General features: G+C 35.2%; 1 protein-coding gene across 1 annotated transcript in view; it reads right to left on the bottom strand.

Moving 5' to 3' along the window:
• SNX4 (sorting nexin 4) overlaps nt 1-25,194 on the bottom strand; it is a 56,092-nt gene that overhangs the window by 10,622 nt on the left and 20,276 nt on the right. Inside the window, exons 6-8 of the mRNA XM_019723690.2 lie at nt 19,276-19,331; nt 14,250-14,322; nt 4,825-4,886 (exon numbers count right to left, since the gene is read on the bottom strand). Coding sequence (XP_019579249.1) covers nt 4,825-4,886; nt 14,250-14,322; nt 19,276-19,331 — 191 coding nt within the window. The remainder of the gene's footprint in view (nt 1-4,824; nt 4,887-14,249; nt 14,323-19,275; nt 19,332-25,194) is intronic.

The raw sequence follows: 25,194 nt of genomic DNA, 5'->3' as shown, positions 1-25,194 counted from the left end.
TATGTATTTGGATTTATCTTGTGATGCAAATATGCTGCTTTCCCCTTAAGCTTACAACTAAATGTAAGTGAAGGCTTTAAAATGTTAGTTCAAAAGTTGTTACCTACTGCTGTTAAGTGCAGAGTAGGTATCATACAAAACAGCTTCTGCTTACAGACAACTTTCTCAGCAAGAATGCCCATTTAAATCAATTGTGGAGCTTTTAGAAACTATGGGTGCTGCCCTGCTCTTGATCTACTTAATCAGAATCTCTGGGGTAGAGTTGAGGTACGTATATTTTTACACGTTCCACAGATGATTCTGATGAGCACACCTGATTACATGCCACTATATAATAGCTAACAGAAAAAGACGATTGTACAGAAACAGGTGCACAATGAAATTTCAATAATTTGCACTAAAGTTTCATGAGAAAGTTTACTAGAAACCACAAATCATTTTGTCATTTCTGTGAAATGCTTCAAATAAAAATTCCTTTTTATGGGAAGTTATATATGTAGGTTATAGCAAACTGGAAAAAGAAATCTATGTAATATATTGATTTAATGATTCCATATCCACTTTTTTATGACTTAAGCGAAGTTGTTTTAATCCACTTATGACAAAAACAAGAGTAGTTTAGTTGTTTTGATATAAGAAAGTTGTTTCAGGATGTCATTATTTCATCTACGCTGTTGATAAGCACCTCAGCAGCTCAGCTCCTGAGGGGTCCCACTGGGGGCTTATCAGTAAGAATGTGTGGAGAAGCAATTATGGCAAGTAGACATTTAGACCATGAAAATTGAGAGTCCCCGAGGACTATGTGAGTTTCGGTTTGGGCAAAGCAACTTTTTGCTAACAAACAAAACAAAACAAACAAAAACAACTGTCAGAAGTCCCTTGGTGCATTAGCTCCTGCTGTGTTAGGGTTACTCTCATGGGCAGTGGGCTCAGTGGCTCCATCAAGGAAGTCAGCCTATTTGCCAACACCATATTCTTTGTTCCCTAGCAACATGCTCTAGCAACAGGGGACTTTTACTTTTGTGGTGGCAGCTAGAAATCAGCTCTTGGTTGGTAACCACTCATATAAAAATGTATACCTCATTAAATTTGGTCTTTATTCCTTCATCTCTCCTTGCCTAGAACTATAGTATGATTAATCTGTCATTTGTTTAAAGTTTGTTATTTCTTTATTTGGCTTGTTAAGAAATATTCTTTATTGGCTATTATCCTGTATGCAAATGGCTTCTGAAATGATTCCCACAGCTAATCTGAATGGATCTTAGTAGCATTTGATAAAAGACTATGGACCTTTTCCCTAAGGAAGCAAAAATCACAAACAAAATTTTGCATATAATTTCAGAGACTTCAGACCCAAAGTCTATCCTCGCCTCTTGGATTAAGAATTCTGAACTACAAAACCACCAAGGTCCCTCCTGCTCTAGTATTTTACAATTCTATTAAAGAAAGGAAAAGACTCCAAAAATGCCCAAGCGGCAAGATTTTGGACAGGACTGAAAAATATTATTACAACAAAAACAAAGATTTAGAGCTAAATTTAGTCACCCAATCTGGTGTTCATCAGGGACAGAGGCACAAGAGGGAAAGTCTCCAGCCCCACGCAGATCTGTGGTAGTCGGTTTTGTTTATACTTCTGTATAAAATTTCATTTAAACAAAGTTCTATGCTAAGAAAGGGTTTGGAAATCACTTTCCTCACTTAACCCCACAATTGAATAATGACAAGAAAAACAATTCTGAGATAGCCTGTATTAAATTACAGCAGGCTGGAAGGTGGAAGGAAGAGACAAGAGAGACCAATCAGTTAACAACTGCAGGCCAAAACCAACAAAAGACTGCTTACATTCCTGAATGTATGTGGAAACTTTGAATTAACTTCCAGGTGGCTATTTCCTTTTGCTTACACATGAACTTTCTAGACTGTAGCCCACAACCAATCCACAAGAGCGAACAGTTCTTCCTTACAGACTATGCACCTATCCCAGACTAGCCCCACTTCACCTTCTCCCACCCCCTTTACCTATGTATGGCCAGTGTAAATTTTCTTCCCCAGACTTGTATAAGAGTCCTGTCAGCTCCAGGACAGCGGCTGTGATGTCTTCTCACCTAGCCCTGCTGCTGGTGGCTAGTCTGCGTGCCCTGGGGCATGATCCTTTTGTATGGCTAGCTACGCCTCAATAAAACCTTTCTTTCAGAAAAACTTGCCTCTGTGAAGGTTTTTGTTTAACAAATACTTAAAATCAGGCTCAGAGATTTAATATGGTTTACTCAGGCAGCTGACCAGAGAGCTTAGAATCAACCGCCAATACTGTTCTACTAATCCCAACCTACACTTTTTTTTTTGGTATTCTTATTCAAAAGAGCTCTTTACTTCCACTCACCATGTATATAACCAAAAAATATACAATCATTACACAAAATATTTCCTGTGTCTTTGAGCTCTGAGGTACTCAAGTTTTGTGTATCCCTGATCATGTACACATGACTTTAAAAAAAAAATTTGCTTGTGTATTTTTCTGGAATCCCTTGAAAGAAATTATATCAATTAAACTGCTCTTGTCCTTGTCCTGTGAATTACTACCGCCCTCCCCTTTGAAGCCCCAGGCTCCTGTCCCATTCCTTAGCTCCTGTCCCATTCCTTAGCTCAGGATGGCAGACAAGCTTTAAATGCTCCACTTGCCCTTGAGTCTCCTGTCTTTGGGGCTCCATTTAAGCAAGAAATCAATTTTTTCTTCCTGTTAATCTCTTATGCCAAAGTAATTATTAGACCAGCCAAAGAACCTAAAAGGAAAGAAAAGTTTTTCTGCCCTATAGCCTAATTTTCCTAAAAAGATAAAGAATTCCTGAGAATCAACTAAGAAATCAGACTACCATCCCAATAGGAAAAAAAGGCAAAAGATATACACAGACAATTTATGAAATAGGAAAACAAAAAATGGCTGTTAGTCATTAAGGAAAAAAGTTTGACTTCATTCATAATTAAGAGGAATGCAAATTATAACTATAGTAAGACACCATTTTGCACCATCAGTCTGGTAAAAACGAAAGTTTGCTAACACTTGTTTAGGTGAGGATGTGAGGAAACAGATACTAATACTTTGCTGGTAGGAGTTTAACACCTTTATGTAAGACAATTTGGCAGTATCTACCAAAACTACAAATGCAATTATCCGTAGACCCACTTGTAGAATTTTATCCTCCATACTTATACACATTCTTATACATGAACAAGAATATTTATTGCAGCACTGACTACAATAGCATAAGACAGGAAACAATTATCAAGAAGAACTTAGTTAAATAAATTATGATAATATGTTCAATAAAGCCCAATACAGTTATTTACTGATAATACTATATCTTGGAGAGTAGTTTTTAAGTGAAAAAAGCAAGGTAAACCAAGTAAACATAGCAATGTATACAACATGCTGCCTTTTCATGTTAAAAAAAAACAGAAAAAATGCATTGGTTTTGTAGGTTAATATATTATACATTTATAATGCTACATTTTACTAGAAGGATACACAAGATACTAAAAAACTGATATTAGGTGTGTTAGAGGAGGAGACCTGGGAGGGTGGCAGATAGGAGTAAGGAGACTTTTAATTGTATAAGCTTCTGTTCCTATTGAATTTTATGCCATATGAATGTATTACCTACCCAAAAATGTAAAATGGGTCATTTTAAATTAATTCAATCAGAAGGACTTATAATGGAACGTTAGTAAGGAGATTTTTTAAAGATTTGGGTAACTTCTAAAATGCCACAACCAAAATAATGAACACACAAATATTCACAAAAGGTTCACAAACAACCAAAAAATGCAAGTATATATTCTAATTTATACTAAAATTACTCCAAGACTGAAAAACCCACCTTGCAAAAGTCTTAAAAAATTATAGAGACACAAAAAAAGAAAAATCACTATTTGTATAAGACAGTGATTTCCAATGAAATCTTCTTGGGCATTATGCCAAGAAAGTAAAAGGTACCACTCACTGCTTCAGAGCAGTTTGTTTCACTTTTATCCAATCAACACAGAGGGTGCCAAAAAAATGTATACACATTTGAAGAAAGGAAAAAACTGTATTAAAACTGTAATACTCAATATATACCAGTAACAAAAGATGAATACAAGTCATGTTTGACTTCTGCAATTACAAGAGGTGCTCAAAGTGGTTACCATCAGTGTCCAGACATTTCTGATTATGGCAAACTACTGCTTGAGCAATGGTGACCAAAGTATCTACTTGTATCATTGCACATGCCATTGCAATTTCTTCACACAGTACCATGCGTCTCAAAGTTATGAATGCGTGCAATTGTTAGGCGTGTTGGAGGTTCTGTTGCATACTCAACACCTTCATTGTTGTACTTCCATAAAGTTCTCGAATTTCAAATACCACTTCAAAATCGTCTTGCGTTCCTCGAATGACAACCGTGTTTCCGCCATTTTCTCTCACTGTCTTGCCTGTCACATGGTGACACTAGCATTCATTTGATTAACACCATCTTTTGAGTGAATGTCATACTACACATTGCTACCATAATTCAATTCAACTTTGAAAAGTAATTCATAGGTAACATCTCTTAAAATGGGTATACATGTTTTTGGCACCCCCAGCACCCCTCGTATATAGGACTTCCTCACTATTTTTTTTTTTTTAAAGAAAGGTTTTTAAACAAACAGTTTGAAAACTATTACAAGACATGATTTTTTTAAATAATCTACTTTTCCAGAGTCAAAAATTTTCAAGAATTATAGTCCTTAGGCAAAAAGCTAATTAGAGCTAATGTTTATTTTAAAAGTTTATATAACGCTTACCTGAAAACTCGCCCATAATTCCCATGCACTTTATATACACCATAGAGTCGATCTGCTACTCTCTGGAATAAATATTTAAAGACATTGTTATTAGGTTAGTTATATAGAGATTACTTTAAAAAAAGATTTCATCCTCATTAAAAAAATAAACATGCTTAGAACAATAAACTTGGAAAATATGGAAAAAACTTAAATCTCCCAAAGTCTTATCATGAGGGGGAAAAAAATAGTGTCATCATATTTATGCACTTTCATACTTCTTTCTATAAACAGGTTTTAATTATTGTCCTTAAGTTTCCTATATCAAGGGTGATAATATTTTTATCCAGCAGGTTAATAATTTTACCCAGCAGGTTAACAGTTCAAATGCCGTATTTTGCCATGTATAATGCGCGCTTTTTGGCCCAAATTTGTGAGGAAAAAAATAAGGATGCACATTATACATGGGTGATATTAATTCCTTATCTATGTAAATGTTTTTAATTCTTTTATTTATGCTTATGAGTTAAAAGCGTAACTCTAGAAATCAATAACGATATCCATATGCAAAATAATACCCTGGAATAAGATAATCGGTTTTGTTGAACTTATAATGAACTTGCGAACTTGCAATGGCAGAGTTCTTGGCCTTCTATGACGTGTAAATATTGTAAATTTGTTACCGGTACATAAAATTTCTTGTACCTTGTACCTGTTCTTGTGTTTCGTAATTATTTGTTACATAAAATGTCCATACCATAATTATATTAAAAAATAAATGCTAAAATTCCTTTATAACATAAAAAACAAGTACCTAAATGTAATGTAAACAAATACAAATTTAAATTAAAACGAAAGATATATTTTCCCTGAAAGTTTGGGCCAAAACCATGGGTGCACATTATACATGGGAGCACATTATACACGGCAAAATATGGTGGTTGCATAAAATTCCACCTAATAGTGTATAGAATATGTAAGCAGTCCTAGTTGGGTATATAGTTATCCCTAATTTTCTTCAGTATTATAAATAATGTAATAAGCCTCTCTGAAAGTAAGGCTTTTTCCAAATTTCAGATTGTTTCCTTATGATAATGTCCTCAAAGTAGAATTTACCAGGGGAAAGTATACAAATGTTTTCAATTTTATTGATAGTTTTATAAATGCTTAACATACGCAACATACTTCTATGCTACTTCATCAAGATAACTCCTTCTAATCAACAAACACATTCTATTTTTAGTAACAGAATTATAATTTAGATCACTGAGATGAAATATGTACTACCTAGCGATTCACACAAATTTTTAAAAAGACAAAACAAAACACATGTAGTAATCTGCTTCACTTTCCCCCAAAGTGTTATGGACATGAACTGGAAGACCAAAAGTTAATGCCAAATAAAATCCTAAAAAAATAAAATTAAATAAAAAAATCCTGGTATATAGTTTCTAAATGTAAACCCTGAGGATAAATTACCTCCCTAATTCCTTACTCAAACATGAGTAATTTTAGGAATTAGGCCATAACCACACAACAAATCTTAACCCTTTCAATACTTTCAATTCAATACAATTTAAACTGAACAAACCACCATTGTAATAATTTGTGAAGCAGGCCTAAGAATATCATAAAATGTTTTTCATCTCTCCTTGGCCTGCTCCGAAGAAACACCTGCTAAACTAGGGGGTGGCACACTACAGGTCTGCAGCTTGTTTCTTTAAAGTCTTTTTTGGAACCCATTCATGTTAGCATTGTCTATGGCTGCTTTCATGGCACAGCTGAATAGATTCCCCAGGGATCATATGGCCCAAGAAGCTGAAAATATTTTCTATCTGGCCTTCAGAAAGCTTGCCACGCCCTGCACTAGACTCAACTTTCAGGACAAAGCTCATGGTCATTATTCTGCTTGAAACTTTCCAGAGTTGTCCCAGACCTCTAAACAAATTTCTATAGGATGTTATTTCTCAATTATTTTTTGAGAGTCCAACAGAGTGTCAAAGGTGGGTTTTTTGGTGTTTTTTTTTTCAAAGTGGTTCTATCGTCAGGCAAGTTTGAGAAACACTGAGATAATGAAGTTTAACAGGTTTCTTTTCTGCAAGACTTAGATCTTTAACCCATCATATATGAATCATGACTGTCTGAGAGAGAGATATGGTTTGCATTTTACAGGACTGGTACTCCAAAGAATTTAAAGATGAAAATGCTATTCTAAAACACTAACTTTTCTAGATCCTTGCACTTTTAAAGTAGAAATCTCCTCCTGAAAGCTGAGCATTTTATCATCCACTTAAGATATGAAGCATGGAAGAGAGGGACAGAGCATGTTAGACAGCCATATAAGAACAAAAGCTGGAAGCAACAAAAGTACAAAATGCAGATCCAAAATAAATGTTCAAAAGAAAAAGTTTGTGAATCCCAGGTACTTAAAAGTTTATTTCTTTAAAGTATATCATTCCTGGCAGCTGATACAGAAGGAGCTTCTACCATAGTAATTAGAGGTTTGGAATATATTTTGGTCCACAAAGCATGATGAAAAGAGGCAAGAGTTTTCATACTCCAAAAAGGTGAGCAACCCCATGAAGAACTAGGCCACAGATCAGACATTCAGCAGTTATTATTGGACCAACAATGTTTCTGGTATAAACTCTTCATGGAAACAAACTGTTCTACACAAGCAAAACACAGAGTGACTTGTATCTAGGTCATCAAGGCAGTGAGAAAGAAGATGAAGCAAAGAAAAACTATATACTATATATCAAAAATTATCATTTCTAGAGAAAAAGAAAGATAAAAATGGCAGAGAAATAAAACATGAATTACTAAAACCTGAAAACAGATTAATTCAATGGTCGTTAGTAATCAAGAATATTAGTGCCAGGAAAAAGAGACTATACTCAATGATTTAGTCTAGACTAAATTTCATGTTTGTTGACAAGTCTTTCTTTTTGAAAATTGATCACCTGACAATTGATGGGAGAATTGACACCTAGGAGATTCTACGACAACAGAAGAAATTCGACAGATTCATGTTGACATCCTCTCTAGCTCTGAATCATTTGGATCTATGATAAGAATATCTTCTCTATCCTCACTAAGGTGATAGGTGATTAAGTATTTAAAAAGACAAGTTTCAGGGGCCGGCCGGTGGCTCAGGCGGTTAGAGCTCCATACTCCTAACTCCGAAGGTTGCCGGTTCGATTCCCACATGGGCCAGTGGGCTCTCAACCACAAGGCTGCCAGTTCAATTCCTCGACTCCCGCAAGGGATGGTTGGCTACGCCCCCTGCAACTAAGACTGAAAGGACAACAACTTGAAGCTGAATGGCACCCTCCACAACTAAGATTGAAAGGACAACAACTTGACTTGGAAAAAAAGGCCTGGAAGTACACACCGTTCCCCAATAAAGTCCTGTTCCCCTCCCTCAATAAACTCTTTAAAAAAAAGTTTCTTTTTTGCCAATTATAGTTGACATTCAATATTATTTTATGTAAGTTTCAGGTGTACAGCATAGTGATTAGACATTTATAATTCATGAAGTGATTCCCCCAATTAATCTAGTACTCACCTGGCACTAGACATAGTTATTACAATATTGTTGACTATATTCCCTATGCTGTACTTTACATCCCCGTGACTATTCTGAAACTGCCAAGCTAGACTTCTTAATCCCTTCATCTTTTCCACCCAGCCCCCAACTCCCCTCTCATCTGGCAACCACCAGTTTGTTCTCTGTATCTATGAGTCAGTTCTCCCTCAATCTGTTTTGTTCATTTATTTTGTTCTTTACAGATTCCACATATAAGTGAAATCATATCATATTTGTCTTTCTGACTTATTTCACTTAGCATAATATTCTCTAGGTCCATCCATACTGTCGTCACAAATGGTAAGATTTCAATTATTTTACGGCCAAGTAATATCCCATTGTATATATGTATCACTTCTTCATACAATCATTTATTGATAGGCATTTACGTTGCTTCCATATCTTGGTTATTATAAATAGTGCTGCAGTAAACATAGGGGTGCATGTATCTTTTCGAATTAGTGTCTTGGATTTCTTCAGATAAATACCCAGAAGTGGAATTGTTGGGTCATAAAGTAGTTCCATTTTTTATTTTTTAAGGAACCTCCATACTGTTTTCCATCGTGGCTGCACCAATTTGTAATCCCACCAACAGTGCATAAAGGTTCCCTTTTTTTCCACATCCTCCTCGCCAACACTTGTTTGTTGAGTTTTTGATGATAGCCATTCTGACAAGTGTGAGGTGATATCTCACTGTGGCTTTAATTTGCATTTCTCTGATGATTAGTAACACTGAGCATCTTTTCATGTCTACTGTTCATCTGTATGTCCTCTTTGGAGAAATGTCATTTCAGGTCCTCTGCCCACTTTTTAATTACGTTTTTTTGTTGTTGTTTTTTGATTTTTTTTTTTTGGTATTGAGCTGCAGGAGTTCTTTATAAATTTTGGACATTAACCCCTTATTGGATATATCATTGGTGAATATCTTTCCCCATTTAGTAGGCTGTTTTTTCATTTTGTTGGTGGTGTCCTTTACTGTGCAAAAACTTTTGTTTGATGTAGTCCCATTTGCTTATTTTTTCTTTTGTTTCCCTTGTCCAAGGAGATACGGAGATATATCAGAAAAAAATATTACTAAGAGCAATATCAGAGAGTTTACTACCTATATTGTCTTCTAGTTTTATGGTTTTGGGTCTTACATTTAAGTCTTTAAGCCATTTTGAGCTTATTCTTGTATGTGGTATAAGAAGGTGGTCCAGTTTCATTTTTTTTGCATCTATCTGTCCAATTTTCCCAACGTCATTTATTGAATAGACTGTCTTCACCCCATTGCATATTCTTGCCTTCTTTGTCATAGACTAAATGACCATACAGGTGTGGGTTTATTTCTGGGATCTCTATTCTCTTCCATTGATCTATGTGTCTGTTTTTATGCCGGTACCATGTTGCTAAAAGGACAAAGTTTTATGCTATTCTAGTAGATGATCTTATTTTGAAAATCTGGACATACATAGCTTTTCTCTTATTTTAAATTATCTCCTAAGGAGTCAATGATTATAAGATTTAAACCTTGAAACTTACTGCCAAAATGGTTTCCAAAGGAGCTGTATGTTATACTTTATATTGCCACCATAACTGAATACCAAAGGTGCCAAAAGGATGTATACTTTGGTCAACGTTGCTCAAGCAGTACTTCGCCATAATCAGAAGTGTCTGGACGGTGATGGTAATCACTTTGAGCACCTCTTTTAATTGCAGAACTCAAACATGACTTGTATTCATCTTTTGTTATTGGTATATATTGAGTATTACAATTTTAATATAGTTTTCCTTTCTTCAAATGTGAATACATTTTTTTGGCACCCTCTATATTTCACAAACACTGGATATTTACTTTACCATCTTTATAAATGACTACAAATTAAATGTCAAATAGTATCATAATTATAATTTGCATTTTTAGGGCATCAGCAAAGTTAAACATTCCCCCCCTCCCTTTTAAAGTTGCTTTCTCCTAGAAGGGTAACATATATACCGTATTTCCCCGAAAATAAGACCAGGTCTTACATTAATTTTTGCTCCAAAAGACTCATTAGGGAGTATTTTCAGGGGATGTCTTATTTTTTCATGTACAACAATCTACATTTATTCAAATACAGTCATGTCGTCTTCTTCTGGAACATCGTCATAACACTAAATGCATCCGTCTGGCTGACGATCTTAACTGGGGTTTATTTTCGGGGTAGATCGTATTTTCGGGGAAACATGGTAGTAGTAGCAAATAAGGGATTTGGAGCCAGACAAATGTGAATTCAAATTCCAGCTTCTTCTTACTTTAGGGATTGAATTTGGAAAATATATTACACCATTCCAAGCCTTACTATTGTATCTTTCTCTTAGAAGTGGAAACAACCTTTATTATATAACTTTGTGAGGACTAAATAACATTTGTAAACTTCCTGGCAATAAGCAAGGTGGCTCAATGAAAATCAGTTCTCTCCTCCCTCAATCTACTTGAATTCATATCCTTTGTTAATGTATCATGTGTAGGTAGTTAAGAGCATGAGCTCTGTAGTCAGACAAAGGTTTAAATTCTAGCTCCACACATCTATTTATAGTGTGATATTAGGCAAATTACTTAACTTCATTTGCCTTTGTTTTCTAATCTATAAAATGGGGACAATAACAGTATTGACCTTCAAAGGCTACCATGGGAATTACATAAGAATAATATAATATACTTGAGCACCACGGCTGATATACAGTGGTAAATAAATGTCAGATACCAGTATTATTTTCCTTTTGTTCTAGTTTACAAAACACAAATTATTTCATCTGAATCTCATAACTATGAATAAAGCACCCATTCATACAACAAATATTTATTCAATACTTACTATGTGCCAGGCAGATATTCCCTTTTTCCAGCAAAGGAAACAAACTTATAAAACCTACTAGATTTGCCAGAAGGATCTGGTAAATGGCAGAGAGAAGTTCCAAACCCAACTCCTCTCAATCTAAGGCCATCTGCCCTTTCTGGTTGTTATGTTTTGATGTCTTCAATATTTAACTCTTTAACCTATCTGTAATTTTTGTTTTGCCTTTTCTACTTTAAAAGAATTCTCCTTGACAGGAAAGACAATGAAATAATTATATTTTCACATCTGTTAGCAATTCATCATCTGTCTCAGTGTCCAAGCCTTCTTCTCTTGACGCTCTGAATGTTACAAAAAGGCCCTCCCTACTGTGCTTTCTGCATTGTTTGCAGGCTTCTGTTAGTGGTGGGTTTTGACCTTCCATTTTTACGTTTCTGTTACTATCCATGACTAAAGAGCCTTTCTCCCAATTTTAGAACACTCAGAATTTTAGCTAATCAGAAAGCATTCTGTATTTTTCATTGGCATGTCTCTCATTTATACACTCAGAATTTCAATGTGACTCACAGGTCAAGTGCTGCCTTTCCTTTGAAGAGCTCAAGCTATCTTTCATGTCAATCAAGTTTCCGAGGCCTGTTTTCATAAAGTTGGGGATAAATATCTACACCCATTATTCTCTTACTTGTGTATTACAAACTTTGATGACAAGGTCATTTTCTTTAAAGGTTCTTGTCAAATATACGTTATTTACCTGTTCTCCAAGGTTGGTTACAACTAAATTCAAGAAGCAATTTATCTTACTGCTTTCCAGATCTTTTTAAACATAAAACTGTCAGCATATACATTCATTTATTCATTCATTTAATGAATATGGAGTGCCTACTATGAGTCGGGCATTATTTTAGGGGTTTAGCAGTGAGAAAACAAAGCTCCTGCTCTTGTCGGGCTCACATACATTAGCAGGGAAGATAATTAACAAATGAGTACAGAATACAATGTCAGACAGTGTTGCTATAAAGACAACAGCAATGACTGAAAATGACAGACAATTTCATCTTATTAGATGCCCCAGAAAGATTTCTCTGAGGAGGCATTTGAGCCAAGAATTGAATGACAACGAGAGAACAGGCCAAGAGAGGATCCTAAGAGTGAGGTCTGGGGGAAGAATGTTACAGATACAAGAAAGAGCAAATAAAAGTCTTGGAGCAGAAACAAGTTCAGCATCGTTGAAAATAGAAGGATAAAAGAATAGTATGGAAAGAATAAAAAGGAATATAAAAACAGTTGTGTGGGAGACTCTTAAAATTTTTCTTTAACATCATAGTTAAATTTTGTTATAATCTTCAAAGGTTATTAAACATTAACCACATTTAAAAACATACTTTGAGCAGAAAACCAGATATAATCACTATCATATCTTGCCTGTGACAATTTTCTTACTTGTTTTATAAAAGCAATCATCCATACCTTCTATCAGGCTAAATGATCTGCTGACAGTCTCGTAACAATGACAATCACTTCTCTCCTTTAGAGCTCTTAAATTTATTCCCTATGCTTCATGAATTTTCTGAGTGTTTAACTGTTAAAATTTTTGAATTCCACTCATGCAAGATTTCTGATAAATCTGATTCTAGCAGGTTTTTCTTTGTACCTTAGTTTCTTCTGGGTATGAAAGACAGAACATTTCACTACCTGGGGCTAGTCATGTGACTGCTTAATAGTATAACTCTCTGCCTCCCTGAGGCTCCCAGTACTGTTTAATGACTTCCTGCTAAATGACACTTTCAATAGAGTCCCCCTTTCTCTTTGGTTGAAGGCCTGTAAAGAGGCTACAGCTTTCATAATCAGCCAGACCTCTAATTTAAAAGTAGATTCTCCAAGTTTTCTAGCACAGGAGATAAAGAGTATGAATTGTCTTTCTATTCTTCTGGGGTATCTCTGTTCCCCACCTCCACTTTCCACAAGAACTGTTGCTTAATTTGTTTGGGTAATTTGAAGATAACTAAAAGCCTAGAAATTTTATCTCATTAATCTATAGTCCTTTACAATACAAAGTTCTTGATTCTAGTCTAATAATTCTCATGAGTGCCTTTTCTTTTTCTAGAAAGTATCTTACAATTTATTTAAGGAGTCCAATGGTATTCTGAATGGTTAAAAAGGAAATTGGGCCAATATGAGGATTTTCAGAAGGATTTTTTCCGCTTATTCTATTTTTTTAATACTTATTATGGAAATCTTCAAACATACAAAAAGTAGAGAACAACAGGATATACTTCCATTTCCCAACACTCATCTTCAACAATTATTATATGGCCAACTTAGTTTCATCTAAACCTTCCCCCACTCTCCACCGCTTACCTAGTAGACTCTTTTCTTAAAACAAAGCCCAGATAATACACATCATTTTAAGGAGATTCCAATCAGCATAACATGTGATCCTAGACCTGGTAACCCAACACCTTTCAAAGCCTTCAAGGCAAGTTCTAAGTTTCCACTAGGTGACCCCAAAGGACCAGAGTGGACAACACATTTTCCAGGTACATTAATTTACCCAAAAGTATTTTTCTTCATGTCTGTTACAGACAAACTATATAACTAATTACAATGATTATTCCTGGATTTCTAGTGTCTGTTGTCATCACAGACCATTACCCCAAATAAGTTTACTTGGAATTAAACAGCACAGACACTAGATGGCCTAACATATATAAATTATTTCACAGACCTTAAAAAAAACAACCTTGAAAAAACAATATTATATGTATGTGTAGATCTAAAATCCCACTTACGCCGAAATGGTAGGCCTTTTGACAAGATGTCAAAACAGCCATACAACCTACAGAGCAAACAGGCTAAAATTCTGCAAGGTGTTTATGCCAGAAAACATTTTACCTTTTCAAAAAATGCAGTTTGCATAATACAGCAAATTTTAATGTAAAAATCAGTTATTCATCATAAATACCATCCATTACTTAAAAACGTAATAATTAAATGAGAAGCACTTTGTACAAATGTGTGTCAAAAAACTCTTGTGGACTTACAGCTCTGACTCGAAGAAGATGTGAGATGACAGACTGTAGTTCATCACTGTAGTGCTTTAGTTCAGTAAATCTCCTGAAACAGGAAACATAACACATCATTTTTCACATGAAAACACAGCAGAAACTGAAAGAAAGACAAAACAGTACAGTTGACTTTTGAACAACACAGTTTTGAACTGCACAGGTCCACTTAAATGTGGCTTTTTTTTCAATAAATATTGGAAATATTTCTCTTCCAATATTTCAGCATCCTTCTTTCTCTTCCTTATGATTTTAATAACATTTTCTTTTCTCTAGCTTACTTTAAGAATACAGTATATAATACAGGTAACATACAAAATATGTGTTAATAGATTATTTATGTTAATGGTAAGACTTCTGGTTAACAGTAGGCTATTAGTAGTTAAGTTCTGGGAGAGTCAAAAGTTATATGCAGATTTTCAACTGTGGGAGGGTGTCGGCGTCTCTAAATCCCGTGTTGTTCAAGGATCAACTGTAGTTCCTGAAACTAAAACTGATTCTATTTAACTATATGCTGGCCTTGAAGATTTACACACCTATACAATTTCAAAATATTCTAAAATAAAACCATACTTTCTTTTGATATTTTTAATGCCAGGTAAAGATGTCATACTTCATGATTTGTACTGTGGGACTGAGATAGAGATAGTATTTGTTGGTATGAAAAATTACTTGAAAACAAACGTAAAAAATTCATGGTGCTAAAAGAATCTTATGGTGCAGCCCTATTCATGGTCCCTAACCTCAATCTTAATGCTGCTCAGTAATCTGTTTCCCTAATCTAATAGGTGTCATTCTCCATTAAGACCTAAAACTCTGAGACCACCACCTGTCATTCTCCAACCAAGCTTCAAAGATTAAACAGAAGTCATCAGATAGGAACTACCTCCACCTCCACTTCCTTTCATCAAGTTAAGAAACTTCCCAGTACGTACATCTATTATTTCCTCTCTCCCTCTAGCATCCTTCTTCCCATCCAATACACTGGATTCTATCTCAGCTACATTCCATATTCCTATTTTCTGACTTTCTCTCTCTATAAACTCCTTCTGATTAGTATATCAATTAATTTAGGTCTCTCCTAGATTAAAACACATACACACACACACACACACACACACACACAAACACACTTTCAACAACACACCCAACTGTTGACACCTTCTCAATACCCATGCCTTTCACAACCACACTTTCACTTCTCTAGCTATAACCATTTCTTCCCTTCCCATTCACTGCTCAGCCTACTAGAATCTAGTTTTGCCTCCAGCACTATAGTGGAGAAATATTCCTGACAAAGTCACCCACTATTTTCATGTTGCTAAAATCCATTGATACACTTTAGTCCTCCTCTTACTTGACCCTTCCAGCAATGTAACAGCTCACCTCACCCTCCTCAAAAACATGTTCCCTTGATATCGGTGTCATTTTCTTACGATCTTCCTTTTATTCTCTGGTAACTTCTAACGTCTCTTTTGCAATACTCACTTCCTTCACCCATCTCTTACACCTCAACTTTGAGTGCAAAGAACTCCTGAAGTGTTTGTGAAAAACACTACTGACAGCCTCTCAGTATGACAGGGTGTGAGCACACAGAGGTCCTATGGGACTCAGGAATCTGAATTTATAACAAGCTCACCCACAGGATTCAGATGCTGGTAATTCTCAGATGACACTTTGGAAAACGCTCTAAAAGTGTTGGCTTCTTTAGGGTTCAGTCCTAGGTCCTCAGCTGTCTTAAAATCAATCTTTCAATCTACACACTCTGACTTATCACTCATAAAGCTTCAGAATTATGATTCACATGCTGAATTCCAGATTTCTACCTCCAGCTCCAACTCTCTCTCCTAAACTCCAGATCTATAAAGCCAACCGACTAGCAGACATTTTTATGTGCTCATATGCAAAGCTCAACTTATCCTCCTCTATCTCCCCAAACCTCTCCCCTTTGTCCCCACTTTAAAGAAGGAAACCTGGGTGCCATCGTATTACCTTCCCCTCTCTTTCATCCCACATGTTCTACAGAACACTCTCCGAAATATTGCCCAAATATTGTCTAAATATTGCCACATAAAAGTAGAAGACTCAAGGTCCTCTCCTCATTGGTCTTAACAGTCTATTTCGAATAAAGATAAACATGCATGAAGCAAGTATCACTTTCGCAATCCCTCTGGAACAATCTTTCTGGTTTTCTAGATTTTAAGAAAGGATGGAATAAAAGCATTTTAGTGATGTAAACTATTTTAGTAATGGTATGAATAATAACTAATCTATTGGGCCAGCTAGACCTAGAAGAGATTCTGTACATTAAGGATCTGTTAGGGGGGTGGCAGGTTAGCTCAGTTGGTTAGAGCGTGGTGCTAGTAACACCAAGGTTGCAGGTTCGGTCCCCGCATGGGCCACTGTGAGCTGCGCCCTCCTTAAAAAAATTTTAAATTAAATTAAATAAATGGAATGAACATTTAAAAAAAAAAAGAATCTGTTATAACAATGACGTAGGCAATTCTCTTATCTAGAAAGTAAGACAAATTCTATTACTAATTATACATTATACATTTTAATAAGAACTTAGAAGCAAAAAACTGCCTTGGTTATATTATTGGTCATATCACATTTAAAATTTCATATAGTCATGCTCCATTTAACAACAGGGTAAGTCCTGAGAAAGGTGGTAGGTGATTTTATCGTTGTGTGAACATCGCAGATTGTACTTACCCAAACCTCAATGGCATAGCCTATTGCGCCTAGGCTACAAGCCTGTACAGCACGTCACTATATAAAATACAAGATTAAATCAAGCACAAGAGAAAATAATGCAATCAACAGATGCAGTAAACACGAGGTGTCTGAGGCTGCTGCCAACGTAACACGGAATGTTCTTTTACAGCAAACTTTTTTTTTAATATGTAGAAAGAGTACACTCTAAAATAACAATAAGAAGTGTAGTATGGTAAATACGTATACCAGTAACATAGGTGTTTATTATCAAGTATTATGCACTGTACATAATTGTATGTGCTGTACTTTTACATGACTGGCAGCGCAGTAGGTTTGGTTACAGCAGTATCACCACAAACATGTCCGTAATGCCTTACGGCATTTAGGATGGCTACAGTTATCACTAGGATATAGGAATTTTTCAGCTCCATTATAAGTTTATGGGACCGCTATCGTATATGCAGTCCATTTTTGACTAAAATGTTGTTATGTGGCGCACGACTATATATAGCATGAATATTAAATAAAATTTAGCAATCTCAAGAACCTGATTCTTGAGAACCAGAAAAGGGAAGACAAACATTCAACTGACAAAATACTGATATATTAATTATTAAATTAATTTAATAATAGTATATATATATTAAAATGTAAATTTAAAAGGTCTCATCTACACGCTCCTCTAATGCAAGCACATCCATCAATGTAATAAACTTTGCTTATAAGGTCTTCCAAAGCTATTTTTGGAAGGTAACATAATTTTGGTTCTTAACCTAGAGAACATCGTTTATATATCATGGATGTCATTATAACCCTTAAGAAAAAACCTTAGTGGAAACTTAAATGCATATCACAAAGTGAAAGAAGCCAATCTGAAAAGGCTACATACTGTAGGATAGGACTTTCTAGAAAAGGTAAAACTATGGAGACAGTAAATAGATCAGTGGTTGCCACGACTAACTGGCAGGGAGGGATAAACAGGCAGTGCAAAGAGGATTTTTAGGGCAGTGAAAATACTTTGTATGATACAATAATGATGCATACATGTCATTATACATTTGTCCAAACCCATGTAACGTACAACACCAAGAGTGAACCCTAATGTCAACTATGGACTTTGGGTGATAATGATGTGTCCATCAATGTAGGTTCCTCAATTTTAACAAATGTACTCTCTGGTGAGGGTGCTGATAGAGTGGGAGAGGCTGTGCGTGCGTATGTGGTAGCTGTTCATGTGTAGGGGCAGAGGGCACATGGGAGTCTGTACTTTCTGCTGATTTAGCTGTGAACCTAAAACTAAGAAATAAAGTCCATTAAAACAACAACAACAACAAAAACAAAAACACCTCAATGGTTACCATCACAATTTCCTAATTAACAAAACTTTAAAATATTTATTATTTTATACTCAAAATGTATATTAAAAAACCAGAGGCATTATATTAATGTATTACAGTTTATAAAGTCAGGCATAATAGGCTATCAGACTATGCAAACTTGGCCTTTGTCTGCTAAGTACTTATACTATGTAGAAATTAATGCTGAAGGCCTAACTGGAGAAATTCTAACAGACCTCATAAACTTAAGTCTCCAAAAATGGAAAAGCCTCATCTGCCTAAGTACACTTCTAACTGAAAAACTCAGCTGAACCACATGCCAGGTCCATATAATGAAGAGCCTGAATTATCCACCACTTTCTGAGAATGAGCGAAATCAAAATCTTAAGAAATACCTAAGTCCCATCCTAAGAAAAGTTATTTCTGAATATACTAGCTTCCTTTAATATAGAAATGCTCTCACAAACACCAAACTGACATTGATGATGTCAAATAATTGCCATATAAATATATCTCTGTAAGATTATACTAGTGTACACTTGTTTCCTTAGTATGCAAAGTAGAAAGTTTATTAAAACATATATTAATATACAATCTTATCTTGAGCTTTGTACATTTTTGACAAGCAAACTCATATAAGAAAAGCTATTTTGTATGAAATTCAAATTGCTTTTCTCATTTTTCTTATACCTTCAACAACATTTAATAAATCCTTCTAGGAAAAAAGCAGTGGTTTAACTTTCTAAAACTACAGACACTTAAAACCTTCAACCCAATAAAGTCATCAAATTTCAAAATCAGTTTGACACTATATAAGGATTTCACTAAATGTGAATTACTATTTAAAATATTTAGCAAATAAAGTGCATACATTCAGAAATGAAAAATTAAATCGATTTATAGGCACCATTCAAAACAACATTGTAACTGTTATTAAAACAAAACCTTACTTGTCTGGGTTTTTCACTCTGAATGTTGCATTAAGCGCTTTTAACCTGGAGTCTGCCTGGAAAAAATAATTTATTCACTTAATACAATTATATTTCAGGGTAAATCCAAACAGTTTTATTTTCCTTTTATAATTAAGATGCTCAAGTACAGTTTTCTTCACATCATTTGTGTCAAACACATTCAACATTCCTAAAAAAACAACTTAGTAGTTATTTTTGAAAACACTACAAAAATGTTACAAATTAAACTGAATACATGGCGTTCAATATCAAAGTAAAACAACTGTAAACACCAACATGCTAATAGGCACATAGCTCTGCATAATTGTAACTCAGACTAGATCGTGTGAAAAAAGTTTACTTTTTCTCTAAATCAAGAAAAGCAATAATCTATAAACTAAATAAAAGTACTGCTTTGAAGCTTGTGCATTACTGAAGGTAGTTCTCAGATGGAATCCAAACCAAGTGTACATTGGCTTTTCTCATTTTCATGATCAGTGTTTTAGAAAATGTGGAAACGCCTGTACTAAAGTAATATTGTATTAAAGTAAAACAAGCTAGATAATATCAAAGTACTTTCTAGCTGGCAGAAAATGTTACAAGACAACACAGCTTTTTAATCATCTTTTCATATTTCTAGATAACTGATATCAAAGGAGAAACAGAGGGATCTACACTAAATAATAATTTCAATGTATAAATTTATAGTTAATATATCCAAATCTATCCTAAGTTCTCATAAAAAACAAAACAAAACAACAACAAAAAAAACACCAAATTCCTTTTCTGACCAAGCACAGAAACTTGGGTTCAATAACAGGTAGCTGAATCAGGAATCGATTTCATAATGTGGTTTAGTCACTGAAAATTTTATATTATTCCAACTTCTAATCCACAATTACAAATATTCCCAAAATAATAAAGCAGAAAAAACAGAGCAAAAATACTAGGGCTCCCCACATTACTTGGCTAAGAAAATTTAAAAATGCAACAAATATGCTAGTCCATAAACTCAGCCTCCTAGAACTTCAGACCAAAAGAAATTCAGAAGCGTCTAGAATATCTAAAGAAGCTTAATTTGTCACTGATTTCAGTGTATTCTCTTATTTCTAAAATCAGTTTTTCACTAATTCTTGGCTTTATTTACATCTCAAGGACAAATGAGCTAATAATGAAAAAAGTCCTTACAAATAAAAGAACCTATAAATTTAAGTCATATGTTACTTCCTAATGTTCTTTAAGTAAAATCACTAAACAAAGTGTTAAGGACTTTATGGTCACATGCAAATATGATTCTTTATATGAAGATGAAATTACATAAAAACCATCGGTAAAAAAAGAAAATTGTCATTTGTACCTTTTCTTCAATTTCATATTCTTAACACCACCAATTTATTTTTTACTTTTAATATCACCAATATATCAATTTAGAAGTCATATAAAATGTAAACTATCCTACCCTTTGCTTACCAAACATTCTGTCAGGTCTATCACAACACCCACCTCAATCTGCTTCATTATTTCACAAGATTCCATAAAAAGAAGTTGCCTAAAATGTCACCAAACCAGAAACTTCTCCCCAAAGCTAGATCTCCAGAAGACTACCTTGACTGTTCTAAACCTGACAGGTTATCATTGATCTTATCAGATTCCCCATTAAATATCTAAAGAAGCCCTTCCAGAAGCACAAACTTCCAGATATAAAATAAGTCATGGGGAGGTAATGCATAGCATAGGAATAGAGTCAAAAATATCATAACTTTGTACAGTGGCAGATACTAGACTTACTGTGGTAATCGCTTTGTAAGGTATATACATTTTGAGTCACTATGTTGTATACCTGAAACTAATATAATATTGCATACCAACTATAATTAGAAATAAATTAATTTTAAAAATAGAATCAGAAGCCCTACATCATTGTTTTATACCACCCTATTTTATTTCCTTTAACATACCAATATCTGAAATCATCTTAATTGCTTCTTAGCTGTCCACTAGAATATAAGACTTACTCATAAACACAACGTGAGTGATGCTCCCTGGACTTGCACAAAGGCTGCCATGGCAATACTTGACTCTGCTTTCTACTTTGTTCATTGCTGCATCCCAATGCCTCCCAACGCCTAGCACAACAGAGACATGCAATACGAGGTATCATCACAAAATACAGTGAATGCTGCTGCCCAGTGCCATCCAACGGAAAGGCAGGGACCTTCAATACAGGAAGCAGCGTGTTGAACCTTGGTAACAGTGTGACAAGTTTCATTCAACTTGTTCGGTGCAGTCAGTCGGGTGAGAGTTGTGGTTGAGAGGTGTGTTGGGTGAGAGAAGGTGTGTTTTAAAGTGTGCCATAAATCATCCTCCATCACAACAAGGCTCCGTATCACACTTTGCTCCTGGTACGGCCATTTCTGTCAAATAAAAACACTACAGTGTGTCCTCATCCACCTTATTCACCTTATCCAACTGTGCGACTTCTGGCTCTTCCGCAAAGTCAAAATGATTCAGGACATCAAAGCAGCCATAATAGCGCAACTATAAAGACTCACAAAAGATTTCCAGAAGTGCTTCAGAAAGGGACAAGAACCATGGGATAAGTGTGTTCGAAGTGGGGGGAGTATTCGGAGGGAGATTACTGGCACTGTGTCTTTTATTGTAGTAAATTTTTAAAAACATTCACCGTATTTTTTAATCACACCTCATAAGTATCAGCTGAATGGAAAATAACCCTGACTCTTCTATATAGCTCCAAATTACCACCTTTCCCATGTTCTCCTTTAAAACCCACCTCCCTCTCCCTTTCCAATTCCTTTTCCAATACTTTCCTTTCCTTGTCCTGGACCTTATCTTTCCTTTATTTCATTTCCTGATTCTTACCTTCCTCCAAACCTTGCCTAGGAAACCACCACCCAAGTTGGCCTCTCTCTAATATAGGATCCATAGGTTGACTCCATCTCGGGTTTCTTATTACTCAGGTCTCAGCTCAAATGTTACCTCTTCAACCATATGACCCAGCTTGCCCAGGACAGTCCTGGTTTATACCTGCTGTCCTAGTCTAATTTTTACAGTGCCCCTTTTTACTCCCAAAAGTATCTCCATTTTGTCACCTATCTCAAAACAACGCCTGGGGAAAAAAATCTCTGCTGTCATACTGTTACACAAAGATGATTTATTTCCTTAATATCACTTACAACTACTTAAAAGTATCTTATGTAAATTTAATTTAATGTCTCCAACTACTAAAATACATGTGCCATAAGAACATGGAGCTTCTGAATGTTTCCAGATCATTCACTAGTGTACCCACAGCACCTAGCGTTCCTGACACTGTGGGCATCCAGCATTTGGAATCTCCACATCAGCTCTCTTGGAGTTCCTGGGCAGTACACAAATTAAGAGAGATCCTAAGGGCCCAGATCTTGGTTCTGGCAGTCTCTGCTCCAAGCAACAGAGAGGGTTCTGGATTCTTCTGATTCAGCCTAAATTCATTTCAGGTTTGGGCATATGAACGACATTTCTTTTCATGTAAGTAATTTACTGAGTTAACCAAGTTAAATGATATTACTTTAAACTCATTAGTTTATGTTGTATGTTCATTACGCTAGAGATAAACTCTGTTCTCCTTTCACTAAATTAATATGAGTATTACATAAATATTTAAGAAAAAAGGAATGCCAATATACAGCAGTGATGAAAAGATTTGTTGTTCATGCTTATGTTAAATAGAGCACAGATAAAAAGAAACTATATTTTTATAATTATTTTACTGGGTATAATAAATAATTACTCTAAGATTTAAGAAAACATTAATCTGGTAGGCCCAAACTAGAGATTAAATTAAACATGTCTGAAAAAAGAAAAATTAAAGTAAGCTGACATTTCATTTCAATGTGAGGATGACAGTCCAATAGCCAAGGTCAAATATTCTTATAAAATTATAAATATTTAGTCTGATTCAGAATCATCTCATTTTTACTGAAATATAGTTTCCAACACTTCATTTACCAACCATTTATATATATATATATATATATATATATATATATATATATATATATATATATATATATTAATTACATAGCTAATAGGTGAAAACAGAGGTAATATGGGATGGTAATTAAGGAGGGCTTTGATTTAGGCCTAGACTTGGATTCACACTCCATCACTTATAACTATGTGATCTTGGATAAGTCATTTTCTAGAGTTCCTCATCTAAAAGATCGGAATAATACTGAACTAACCTCAAAAATACTGAGGTAATACTTAGTGGGGGGAAAAAAACCACAGTATATTATAGTACAATGCTTAGCACACAGTAAACACACAATTATAATGCTAATAATAGTCAGATAAGATACTTCTTTAGATTCTAAAAAACTTTTACTTTTTCCTTTTTTTTTTTTTTACCATCGTCGACACTCTTTCTAAAATTACCTTCCTAAAAAATACTCTTACCTATCACCTTGCAGCAATGGTTGTCAAATTTTAGGCTAGTGGGAATCAATATGTCTGGGATGAACTCTAGGATTCAGTATTTTGAACAAACAATTCCAACAAACTGAGATGCGCAAAGCTGGCTGGTCACACTTTAAGAAAAAGTGAATTAAAAAAAAAAAACTAGCTGCATGCTAAAGTAAAAGGAAGAAAAAAATCACTAAATTACGAATACACAGCAAGCATAATTCAATCTTTTCTTCTTGAGGCCTCCAGGTAGCCACTATAAACAACTAATACTGAACCCATCCGTGATTGTAGTGAAGCTCTAGGAGCTACACAGGTACGTGGGGATTTGGTCCCAATACTGCAGGGTTTGATTCTCATATCACTGTTATCCGTTCTTGCTATCAGGCTTAGATGTCAATTTTCACTATTGTCGCAATGTGCCTGTCTCCAACAGTATTACTGACTTTTAGACCATTTAAGATTTCTTCTAATATGTTGTAACCTAGAAATTAGCCAAGTCTGTTTAAATAACTATAATAAAATTAAGTGGGTTCTACCATTAAAGGACCAAAGTATTTCTCTAAGTATAGTAGTAAGACATATTACATTCATCTGAACATCTCACAAGTCAATTTTGCTTAAATCCCAACTTTCAACTGCAGTCAGGTTAGTTTTAACTGCCAAACATGACCTCCAGATAAATGAAAGGTGACTATATATATGTATATGTATATATACACATATATGCAACATCATATACATATGTTTGTATAGTATGAATGCATGTACATATGTGTTTGAAGTGGTCTAAAAAGATCTCATTTCCTTAATGGAAAGAAGGACTAGGGGCCGGCCCAGTGGCTCAGGCGGTTAGAGCTCCGTGCTCCTAACTCCGAAGGCTGCCGGTTCGATTCCCACATGGGCCAGTGGGCTCTCAACCACAAGGTTGCCAGTTCAAGTCCTCGAGTCCCACAAGGGATGGTGGGCTCCACCCCCTGCAACTAAGATTGAACATGGCACTGTGAGCTGAGCTGTCTCCCGGATGGCTCAGTTGGTTGGAGTGCATCCTCTCAACCACAAGGTTTCCAGTTTCAACTCCCGCAAGGAATGGTGGGCTATGCCCCCTGCAACTAGCAACGGCAACTGGACCTGGAGCTGAGCTGCGCCCTCCACAACTAAGACTGAAAGGACAACAACTTGAAGCTGAACAGCACCCTCCACAACTAAGATTGAAAGGATAACGACTTGGAAAAAAAGTCCTGGAAGTACACACCGTTCACCAATAAAGTCCTGTTCCCCTTCCCCAATAAAATCTTAAAAAAAAAAAAAAGGACTTAAAATAAGAAACAGCCACAGTAAAATAAGGAATACAGCAAGACACATAGATTTCCAAATTCTCTCCATACAGTTTATTTCCGGTCCATCTCAATAAGTCTGACTTTTCAAATTATTTATATTGTATATTAAGTATTA

The sequence above is a fragment of the Rhinolophus sinicus genome, linkage group LG01, assembly GCF_036562045.2.
Source record: "Rhinolophus sinicus isolate RSC01 linkage group LG01, ASM3656204v1, whole genome shotgun sequence".
Classification (NCBI taxonomy): Eukaryota; Metazoa; Chordata; class Mammalia; order Chiroptera; family Rhinolophidae; genus Rhinolophus; species Rhinolophus sinicus.
Note: the sequence above shows the minus strand (reverse complement) of the source record. Positions and strands in the feature narration are given on the sequence as shown.